Source organism: Acanthopagrus latus, chromosome 2, assembly GCF_904848185.1.
Source record: "Acanthopagrus latus isolate v.2019 chromosome 2, fAcaLat1.1, whole genome shotgun sequence".
In the NCBI taxonomy this organism is placed as follows: domain Eukaryota; kingdom Metazoa; phylum Chordata; class Actinopteri; order Spariformes; family Sparidae; genus Acanthopagrus; species Acanthopagrus latus.
In genome coordinates, this window is record NC_051040.1 from 11784121 (window position 1) to 11796215 (window position 12095).

Here is a 12095-nt window from a genome sequence, read left to right on the forward strand (position 1 = left end):
GAAAGGGGTTTCAAAATGGAGCGTTGAAAACATACCTGCTGAAATTGTCTGGCAGGGACACAGTGTTTTCTGTGTCGATGGTAATTTTGGTTCCCAAATGGGATTAGCCTCAAAGTAATGGGACTACACACCAACACAAATCTGCATGTGGATCAGGATCTTAAAAAACCTGCCCTCCCGCCCCCCTCATTTGTATTCAGTTGTGGTCAAATGTCCCTCAGTCAGAAGGAGAGAGGGAGACAGATGTGATGTGGGGGTGGGGTGGTGTTAGTATTTGGTGTGACCTGAGGGAAAAGGGTCGAGCCGAGACACAAATGAAAGAAAAGCCTCGGACGCATCGGACCGGGCTGCGTTTGGCCCAGCCCCAGAATGATACCGTGAGAGGAAACGGTGATGACGACAGCGCGTAAATCGGCAGCTGGAGCCAGGAGGTGCCCAGGCTGCGCGGTTTGAGCGGTGAACACAAGCGCCTGCGAGCACGGCACCGGGAGGCTCCACATCCAGCAACACTGTGGTTACGCGTGCGTTCCCGTTTGGATCGGAGGAGGACGCTGCCCAGTCTCTCTCTTATCATCAGCGCAGTCTGAGATTATTATTATTTTTTTGGTTTGTTTTGTTTTGTTTGTTTGTTTGTTTGTTTGTTTTTGGGGAGATGCCGCGTTATGTTGTTCCCGCGCGCTAAACTTTAACAGCCTAATGGATCCGATTTGACCAATTAAAAGTGCCAAAAAAAAAAGAGAGACGGAGAAGTTAACCCAGTGAAAAAATGTCCACCACGCACTTCAGCTCTCCGGCGCCCAACCAGAGCTACCTTCCCACGGCCACCTACGAGAAGAAGACAGACCCGCCGGGGGTGGAGAGGCAAATCCGCCTACTGCTTTTCGGCTTGTGCGTAACCATCGCCGCTGCCACCCTCGTCGGAGGGGTGTACTCGCTGCTCTCTCTCCTCCGGATGAGGAGGAAGACCTCCCTGTGCCTCATCGTGGCTTCCATGTCGGTGGACGACCTGCTCAGCGTGGTGCCCCTCTCCTTGTTCATGCTCCTCCAGTGGGAGACGGACGGAGATGGAGCTGGTGCTGGAGCTGGAGGTGAGGGTGGAGGCGCGGGCAGCCTGTGCACTTTATCGGGACTTCTGTACGTGTTCCAGGGCGTCTCCAGCAACATGAAGGCTTGCCTGATAGCTGCCTACACTTTTTATGTCACCAAGAGGTTTGGAGTGCTCCAGTCTGTCCGCCGGCCCCTCAGGGTGATGTGGGCCATCGCCGCTGTGTGGGCGTTCAGCCTGGCCGTCAGCGCGCTGCCGCTGTGCGGATGGGGCAGCTTTACGCCGGCTTCTCTCGGGTGTTTCCCGGAGAGCGACAGCTTTTACATCCTGCTGCTCTTCATTTTATACTCCCTGTGTTTCTGCGGCTTGTTAGTCTTCTTCATCCCCCTCACCTACCAGCTGCTGTGCTCCAGAGAGCCCCAGAGAAGTTTACTGTACCCCAGCTACCTGGAGATGGCGAGGGGCCTGAGCGGGTCCGCTCCCCTCTGTGACCTCCAGTCCTTCTCTCGGGACAGCCTGAACAAAAGTTTGGGCGCCTACAACGAGCTGAGCCCGAGTTCATGCGGGACTGGGCTCAGGGACAAAGAGGGCAGCTGCGTGTCCCCGGTGTCCGTCAACGGTCAGAGGACAGCCGCCGTGGAGGACACGCCGGTGGTGTTCGCGCAGAAGCGCTTCTCCCTGATCCTGGCGGTGGTCCGAGTGATTTTATGGATGCCACTGATGGTGAGTAGTGTAATAAAAATCCAATTCTACAGCACTTGGAGCCAAAAGACACAGCATGATAACTTTTAGAAGCGTGCCCCCCCGCCAAGCTACTTAATCTAATAGGCTTGGAATTATCTCACTTTCAGTGGACATCTACTGGTTTTTATTATTCCCAGCTTTTAAGGGGGCTCAGTGGAACTTCTGTTTTATACTGAAAGCCAGTCGTAGATAATGTCAGCGGACTCCGTTTCTTAACTAACCTCTGCTCTGTTGCTCTCTGTGAGCAGAGGAGAAGGTGGTGAGGTGGCGTCGTTGGGAAACCCACCATCCTGGTCCCATCCAGCTTTAAACCCACTCACCTATCTCCAGTAAAGTGACAAGTATATGTTACATTACATTACATGAATCTAGGTGTTAGTCACCAGACTGTTATTGTGCACGTTGCAGTATCAGCGTCCACTGCGACCTTGCACAATCCGAGACAAACTTCTGACTAGTGGAGAAATCTGGACAACTACTGCAAAATCGGCCACTCTCAATGTTTTAGTTTTATTCTGACTTTTCATTATTTTTTTGTATTGTTTCCTGTTTCACATGCACAGAGAACCGCAAATTCCTTGTATGTTTAAATGTACTTGGCAAAAAAAGTCAATCTGATTCTGATTCTGTTTCCAATTTTTTTTTACATAGAGCCGTTTTAATGTTGGATTTGTTTTAATGTTATTGTCATGAAGTTGGAATGATTCCACGTTTCCAGGGAATTGGAACAAAAGAAACTCTCTATCTCACTATATTGGAACGACTTCTCAGCTCTTTCAAGAGAAGTAAGATTAAAGATTAAGATTAAGTGAGATAAGCAGAACTAGGTCGTTTCTGGTCATCCAACTGTAGAGAATCATAAAGGAGAGAGTTTTCTGGCGTTATACCGTAGGGGCGATTAAAAAAAAAAAAGATGTCAAACAAGCACCAAAAAGTACTTAACTGTGGACTAGAAACTGAAATGTAACAGTCATGTTAAAGGTACATTATGCAGTTTTGTCTGACTGTTTTTTTAATGCCTAAACACATTAAATAAACAGACACTCTTTGTTTTCATCTCTGAATAAACTGAATAAACAAACTGATCTAAAGGACAACACAATCTCATGCTGTTTTACCACCTTTCTAGCTTCAAACAGTGTTCTTGGGACCTTAGTTTCCTCTAAAAACAGCTTGTCTGTTCAGTTATGGTGATTGTATATTATGAACTCATTGATGTTGTAAATATTTAAATTTCCTCTCCAAAACTTCATATTGCCCCTTTAATGCCACACACCACCACCGGTCCTGAGCTGTAAGAGTTTATTACGTCTGAATAGAAGTGGATGATTCTCGTAAAATACTGTCCTGTGGTGAAGAGAAAGACAAACTATTCCTTCTTTCTTTGTTGGAGGCACATTTAAAAAAAAAAACCCTGACTGTCCTCTGAGACAGGCTCAGAAAACATTATTTTACAGGCTGGATTCAATTCACGAATGATCTGTTATCTGCCAAAGTTCAAAACCATTTAGACACTGAGTCTCATTAAATTGGTTTAACAGTGATATTTAAAAAAAAACAAGCAGCCAGTGTCCTGTTAAATTAATGTTCCCTGAAGGCCTCGGGAACAGAAGTTGGCGGGCTTTAGTCACCACTTAAAGGGCACCATTCACGGGGTTGAATACTGTAAGTGATTGCCACACGAGCAAGTCCTGCCGCTGTTGCAACATTTGTTCTCGCTCGAAGAAAAGAAAAAAAAAAAAAAGAATAATAGGTGATAAACGCTGTGCAGCCAGCTGACAATGATAGGCAAACAGAGCTGGCATTCCAGGCTGAGCAGAAGCACTGGATGTGATTAAAAGAGAAAATGTCAAAATTCAAGAACAAAAACATTTTCAGGGTAGCCGCTGAGGTCAGTATCAGCACGATGCTCAAACCTGTTGCTGGGCCACAGTGTCTGAGTCATAAAAGTACGCTTTCAATTTTCTAATAAGCAACAGAAAAATTATGCATTTGATTTCAGTACAGCACCCCCATACATAACACAATAGTGCGACTGTGTTAGACAGCATTGACGTATTTGAAGAAAACAAAAGAAAAAGAAAAGCAAAAAAAAAAAAAAAAAAAGCCCAGTACGGGTGAGAGATCTTTGTAATTTTGTTCCATTCATGTGTGTCCCTGCCCCCACTTCCTCATGCATACTAAATCACTGACTCCTCAGTGAATTAATTTCCCTTTTCCCTTCATTCACAGACTTTGGTACTGGTGCGCCACGTGCTCAATGCACGCAGCTCGTCCCTGGAGACCCTGAGCTTCTTCCTCACTCTGCTTGCCCCTGCGGTCACGCCGTTGTTCGTGCTCTCTGAGCGCTGGATCCACATGCCGTGTGGCTGCTTCATTAACTGCAAGCGGGATCCAGCGCAGGAAGCCTCAGGTAAACATAACAAACCCCTTGAATGAGCTGCCTTTGTTTCTTTGCTGGCAAGCTGTTGCACTAGAGTGATTTTTTTTCTTTTCTTCCCGCAGCGATGAAGAAAAGATTTGAGTTCAACCTTTCCTTCCAACAAGGCTACGGAGTGTACAAGCTGTCACATGCCACCATGTCTCACAGCAATCCACACCTTGAGAAGCCGGCCTATCACAGCCTCTTTAACTGCGACTTCCCCAGCACCCGCCTTGATGCATTAGAAAGTGGCGGGCTCTCCACCCTGGGCCCTGATTTTGATTTCAGCACCACCTGCCCTGTGGACAGCTCCTCGCACGCAGACCTTCTGTTGGAGGCTGTCGCCGGCGGAGGAGAAGGGCTGGCTGAGTGTCCCTCACTCCCTCACGAGAACAACGGAGATGATGGGGACTTCCGCTGTGTCCCGTCCCTGCCCTCTCAGGATCTCAACCTCACGGACGCGTCGTCTGTGTTCGAGGGGACGGAGAGGAGGCTGTCGCACGAGGAGTGCCGGAAAATTGAGCTGACAGACTGGGAGTGGTGCAGGAGTAAATCAGAGAGGACGCCCAGACAGGTACACCAGAGCAGGCGCTTTATTGTCATCAAATTAAGTCGCTTGCATCCATCACTGTGTGGTTTATGGCTGCTGTTAATTGATTTTCCACAATCTCACTCTCTTTCTTCCCTAAACTAGTCAAACACCTGCTGCGCTCGCATGCAACATATGGCGGTGTACTCTAGAGACAATCATTTAGGAGTGTTTGGCATCTCAGGACCATAAAATGGATGGATTTTCAATCTCCCTCTCTGTGTTTACATTGTGTTTCGAAAGGAAATTAACTGCTGTCTTATTGCAGTGCACCTGTACAGAGACCCAGTCTCCCAGATGGGGGATTGGGATGCGGGCTGCAGAGGAGAGTGTGCACATTTGTGTGTTTTTTGTTGCCGTCAGACTTTCTGTTTGTCGGTCCGTGTCACTGTGGCTTTTCTTTACGCATCTGCGAATATGCCTCTTTTATAATCAAGCCGACAGACTGGGCGCCGTGCGTGTGTGATTCGGATAAATGGTTAAACTCTTAGCGTCCTCTCTCTTAGCCTCTATCCTCGCTTGTCTTCCCTCTCTGTATCTTTATTTATGCTGAGCCTCAGTGGGTTCTGATCAACAGAGCGACTGATCAAGCTACTATTAGCAGCGGAGCGCTCGAGTAACAAATGTCAGGCTGTCTTTCAAAACCAAATATTCATTCATGCGACGCTGCTCCACACACCCTTGAAAATCAGAGCAGCAGCACTTCAGACTCAGCCCCATTCACTGATTCAGTCTGGTGGTCTTGGGGGATTCAAAGGTAGTTTTTTTACGGTTTCAAGATCAGTAGTGATGAGGTTTATGAAGGTTAGCTCCTTCTTAGGTGTTTTGTGCCGAGCTGGAATTTGGTGTAAAATGAAAAATTAAACAGTTTTTAGACCAAGTTCCATCAAACAATTGTTGTTTTTCTATGTGTACAGTGTTGTGGAGTGTTGTCTGTCTCCCAAGACCCAAAGTTGTGCTCATAAATATATTATTCACTCAGTCGGTCAATAGTTCCTCAGTGCAGTAGATGCAAATTCAAAGAGTGCGAAGTGTAAACAATCCAGCTTGAGACAGTTTGCGTCAGACACACGAACCACTACCTCTAATCCATTTTTAATCCATTTTCTTTCCTTTGCGTCTGACATCCTGTGCATCCTGTGATCCTTGTAATACCAGAAGCTTAATTCTCTCTGTGTTTTTGCTGGACCCAATTGAATTGTTAAACAAGGACAAAACGGTGAAGGCTTAATGGTTAATTTATCCTGGCCTCAGAGATGCCAGACACAGATGAGAGAGGAGCTTCAGCAGAGCAGCCACAGGCGCTATCTTTGAAACCGGCAGCACCGGAGATGTGACTGTTTTACAGGGGAAAACACTGTGAGCTTGTTTTAAACTCGCTTAACTGTCTGAGACATGAGCAGATGCGGAAGCATGCGCGCATACATGTGCGCGCGCACTTTGTGACTGTCTCTGCTCTACTTATAAGTCTGAAATGTTTTGGTTTGAAAATCACCAGAGGGTGGAAAATCCATGGAGCATGCATCTACAGCTTTGCTTTGGCACTCACTTTGCATCATGTAAGTCTGAGATGCTCACTCCTGGCTTGTGTGTGTGTGTGTGTGTCTCTGTGTGCGTGTGTGTGTGTGTCCTACTTCTCAGTTTCGTCTTGGCAAACTCTGTATATTGTGCTCCCTCCCGTGGGTTTTAATCATTGATTGGGGTCAGTATATACAAGTACAATAAACATTATATATGTGCAGTCACGCGCTTCCTATCAAATCCAGGAACTTTCTCCCTTTTGCAAACACAGCCAGACATAATGCTCAAAATTTATCTGGCAAACTCCTACATACCAAACAACACCCAAAAGCCACGCTGAAATAATTTGTGATTTATAGCATTTCCTGGTCGTGTTTTGTTCCTCGTTAGCAGGCTAGATGTCATTACCCAGTGTCTGTCCTCCTTACTGTCAGCCCCGCTGGCCTTCAGCCTCCGCAGGGAGGGGTGGAATGAGAGCTTAAAGACATCTTTACCCTCCCTGTGACTTTATACTCTCTGTTAGCAAGCACAGAGCTTGGGGGCGCACTCACAAAGCCTGCTCCCAGAGGGGAAACGGAGTGCTAATGTGCATTCAGATGTTAACCCTTCAGAGAACACACCCAAAACTGAAAGTAACTGATGTTCTTATAATTAAAGCTACAATGCTGTGTAAGAAAAAAAGCTATTGATTTTGAATGGATCGGAAAAAAAAAAAAAAAACACGATCAGAATCAATATAGTGCAAACGCCCCTGTATCTGGAAGCATCGACAACAGATACCTGACAGCAATGTTGCTTTTATGAAAATATGTAGTGTTTGTAAACAACACTTTAATTAAGTTGTTAGAAGAGGTACAAAAAATCTCTGTGACATTGCAAAGTGGTGCTTTGAACTGAATGCTAAACAAGATAGGGTGTTTGTCTGCTCTCTCAGGAAATAATGAATGCATCCTAATGACAAAAAATCAGCTGTAGTAAGTCAGCTGTAATCTACAATCCTAGATCTAGTGTGCTGTAAATATTTTTAAGCAGTTTAAGATGGCTCAAAGGAGCAATTTGTAGGATATGGTCAGAATTTTGGTTGAATTTGACACTATTAACAGAGTGTGAATAAACAACTGTGTTGATGTTATACATGCATGTGTTGTGTTGCAGAGATGTCTACTGAGGTAAGTGTGCTAAAAGTGTGCATAAAACCCATTTGTACTGCCAAGAGGCAATAGTCCGTCATAGTCTTGGTCAGAGCTGCTGTAAATCACCTCTGTACTGTATCCCGTGTTGTCAAACTGACCTAGGTTGGTTTCAGAGGCTGTGCGCAGTCCCAGTTGGTGTTCACTCTCACGTCAGGCTGTCGAGTCTGGCCGCGTTGTCTGTGGTTACCACCCCTGCAATCTGAGGTCCTGGGCAGCTGGCTCCACAGCTAACTGAGCCATGAACTTATTTGATAAAGTTAGCTAGCTATGGTGAAGTATCGCTCACAAAGAGCAGCAAGTGATATGCTTGTGATGGTACTGGAGGAAGAGGGGGTCACCAAAGTAACCAAGTAACATTTGTCCTCTGGAAAACAAGAATATCTGGACAACATTTCATGGCAGTTCATTCAAACGTTGTCGAGATGTTTCCAGTACGTAGACATCACCATTTAAGCAGCCATGCCACTAGAGCAATACTGTAAAAGCAAAGCACAGTGGAAATGTTGACATGGTTTCATGTGTGTATACTGGAAATCAAAATAATTCATAGAATTGCAACACTGGACATAAAGCAAGTAAGTATAGCACACACACACACACACCCATCCATCACTGTACTTCCCACTCTGATGGGTTCAGAGCATTATTTCAATTACTTGTCAGTGTGTTTTCAGCTCACCATGACGCTCTCCCTCCCTTCCTCTGCATCTCCCTTTATTCATAGTGATGCAAAGACAATGAGAAGAAAACAGACAGAGTCAGGGAGGACAAGAGATTGACATCCTCTATTGTTTCTATTGTGAGTCTTAGTCACAATCAGATCATTACATCGAACTAATCTAAATAATTTAGAAGGCTTAATGAGACCTGCCACAATCTCCCCACAATGTTACGCCACAGGCAGGACGCTTCTCCTTCCCCCTGCCAGCAATATGCATCTTCTCCAACACGTCATGTTGACAGAGGCTCGCTTTAATACACTGTGTGCTGAATTAATCTCTGAAGTGACTGAAAAATATGACTGAGACACGTGAAACACAGGAGTGATGTGCATGAGCCCAGGAATTGAAAACAGATGGCAATCAAAAAATTTGATTGATTCATTATGCGCTGAAATTATATTATTCAGACCAAATGAGTTCATTAAAGAATTCTGATAAGAGCAAAACAGCTTACAGATCGTGCCTCCATCTTTTTTTGCCGTGAACCTGACTGGCTTGACATCTCATTTGAACAGCAGAGTGCTGTTGACAGGGCTCTTACATGTAAGCCTCATTACATTACGGGTTGAAAGTGGTTGGTCAACACATTCATCTCCCTGCCCCTGACATCATGAACACAATCGAAGCTCAATTAGTTTGAACAAAGGCAGCGAGATGCAAATGGGCCTTGTAGGCTTTGAACGTCTTGTCAATAACAAGACGAGCAGATGAGATGGATTTCGCTAATGCTTGTAACGGCATTCTCTTATTTGTCTCTGCTCTTTTCTATCATTTTATTCCATGCAGAGGTCATCAGGTGGTCTGTCAATCCCTCTGTGCGCCTTTCAGGGCACCGTATCTCTGCAGGCACCCACAGGGAAGACCCTCTCGCTCTCCACCTATGAAGTCAGCAGTGATGGACTCAAAATCTCCCCCAACAACGCAAAGAAGGTAAAAGCCCCTCAGAGCAGTCTCCTCTTAAGTCTTCGTGGTTCAGTTCCTACTCATTTTAGACAAATTAACAAAGGAATCTTTTCACATTTTCAAGCTAGTGTCAGGAAACCTTGAAGTAGGAGGAAACAACTGGTTGCTGTTATATTTCAGTCTGTATATGGATTAAAGAACTGAAACATAAACTGTTAATTAGTGAGATTTAGAGATGCTGGTAGGTGGATTATTGAGCTTTGGATGGAATCAAGCTGTTTCCCCCTGCTTCCAGTCTTTCTGCTAAAATAAGATAATCTCCTCCTGGCTCTCACTTCGTTTTTAACACGCAGATATGAAAGTCATATCCATCTTCTCATTTAACTGTGAGCAAAAATATGAGCCCTGAGGTGTAGAGCTGCAGCAATTACATCTGCTGGCTCCAGTTTCTTAAATGTAAGGATCGCCTGCTTTTCTTTGTCATTTATGATAGTAAGTAATGGATCTTTGCTGTTCAGACTGCTGATTGGACAGAAGAAGCAATTTGAAGACACCACTGTAGGCGCTGGGAAAATTTTACTTTGACATTTCACATGCTAAACAATAAATCGATTAATCATGGAAATCATCAACAGATACATTTAAAAACTAGTAAGGCACTCAGTAGAACGATGAATGAAAATTAAGAAATTAATACAAAATCTAACTCAAAGTGAGATGAAATGCTCTGCTTTAGCTCCTGTCTCTTTAAGGCCCCCCCATCCTGAGTCCCCAGTCTGCTCTAATTGGTCAGCTCACACACACCTGAGCCAGCAATACTAACAACAACAGCAACAGAGCAGCTGTGCTCAATCAAATCATACGTCTCAATTTAGCTGTTAGGCGTACATTATGCAAATGTGTGACATGGTGATGTAGTGTGATGTCACAAAGACTACTGAAGAGGCGTTTCAGGTGAAGTGTTTTTTGTGGGAGACAGGACCTTATGTTGGTGTGGTAAGTTGACTGACATTTTGACCCCATATTGTTGATGAATAACTAACTAAAACTTCCTCTGCTTCAAAGGTTGAAGTGTATCGCTCCAAATCAGTCGGCCACGAGCCCAGCGCAGACGACCCAGCATCAGGAGGCCAGGCCGGAGACGTGAACGTCAGCAGCGTGGGAATGGGCATGGAGATCGGAATGGGGATGTCTGGTGTGGCGGACACCAACGTCAAGATCCACCTGGAGGTTCTGGAGATCTGTGATAATGAGGAGGCCATGGACAGCGTCTCCATCATCTCCAACATCAGCCAGTCCTCCACACACGCCCGCTCGCCGTCGCTGCGCTACTCTCGGAGGGAGAACCGCTTCGTGTCCTGCGACCTGGGCGAGACGGCCTCCTACTCCCTGCTCATCCCCAGCGGAGGCAACCCGGAGACGGAGACCATCAATATCACTATACCTGACACTGTGGAGGCTCACAGGCAGAACAGCCGGCGGCAGACGCAGGAGAGCTCTGGGTATCGTGAGGAGATACAGCTGCTCAATGAGGCCTACAGAAAGCAAGCCGGGGAGAGGGAAGAGTGACACGCACAATGAGAGTGTCTCTCAGGAGGGGATTCAGATCACACCTCTGAGGGAGAAAGGATGAAAGACAAATTTCCAACTCATTCCACATTTACTTTCTTTCTGATCACCGCTCTTACACAACTGACAGGTGACCCAAATAGAGACTTAGCTGGAGACTGTTATTATAAACTCGTGTACTTCCTCGCCAGATAGCGTCATGAGAGCGAGTGCATCACCTGTCTGCAGAGTACATAGAGATAAATTGGCCTGTAAACGAAGAGGGATAGCAGAGAGAGAGAGAGAGAGAAAGGGGAGGCTAGGGAAGAGAAACAGTATTCTAGCAGAGCATCTGTATTCCTTGCGAGACTTTCACCATATGGCAGCCTGTCATCATAAAATAGACACAACGGGAGAGAAATTCACTCAGACGTGGAAGAGGAGGGGTCTGATGCGAAGCTGCTCTTCCAGCGATGACGTCACCGATGACTCAGCTGTGAGCGGAGGGGTCACCTGACCCGTGTGTCTGACTCATCCCAGTGTGTGTTGTTGTGCATTTTTGCGTGTGTGAGACGTAGCCATGCCCATAAGGATGAGGGTGTGAAGAGTAATGACGTCAGCCAGCTCAATGTATTCATTTGTTTCCCCCTCATAAGAAAAGCATATATTACTTTTGATTGCGGCGTGTTTTTCCCTTTTGCGCACGGGCCCTGCATCCACCATGTATCACACGAGTCCTACTATCAAGTGAGAGAAAGAGAGGGAGAGCGCTGTTCGTGCTTAAAATCTCAAACAGGTGGAGAGGAGGAGGACAGAAGAGGCGAGCGATCGAGGGGAGAAGTCGAGGGGACACTTATGCAGAGCAATCTTCTGCCTCGTGCACACTCAGTGCAATTTAAAAGAGTGATAGTGTGCATATTTTACTATACAACACTATAGGCAGCATATGAATGTACATTCCAGAGCCACTTTGAGGGGGATCATCTTCTACTGCCTGCTCAGTTCACTGCCGGTCCAATCAGCGAGCCACCGGGGCCTCTCACGTTCTATCGAACACTTGCATAAATTCAACTGGAATAAAATCTGCATAGATAGTATTGTGTTACAGTACATGGACTGTGATCTGACGCATCTTTATTCACTTTCACAGATAATATCCTTATATGCACATTTACATGTACACGTTTGTGTGTGTAAGCAAATGCAGTAACATTGTAAAAAAAAATGTGTATTTCAGAGTAACTTTAGAATATGTATTTATTTAAAGGTGCACTATGTGTGTTCGGGGGAAGAAATTCAAATCAGAAATTCAAAACAAACTGAATAAACAAACTACACATTACGCAGTTAGTTACTGTTTTACTTTGTTTATGTGCGGCAGACCCTGCCACCTTTCTAACTTTAAACA

General features: G+C 45.6%; 1 protein-coding gene across 1 annotated transcript; it reads left to right on the forward strand.

Annotated features, from left to right (window-relative positions):
- The first annotated feature begins 267 nt into the window (after positions 1–267).
- LOC119013399 (probable G-protein coupled receptor 149) lies at positions 268–11995 on the forward strand. Its single transcript, XM_037087890.1, has 5 exons — positions 268–1768; positions 4022–4202; positions 4295–4785; positions 9023–9166; positions 10205–11995. Exons 1-5 carry the CDS (start codon positions 767–769, stop codon positions 10706–10708), a joined length of 2322 nt encoding a protein of 773 aa, XP_036943785.1. The 5' UTR covers positions 268–766; the 3' UTR covers positions 10709–11995.
- The last annotated feature ends 100 nt before the right edge of the window (positions 11996–12095 follow it).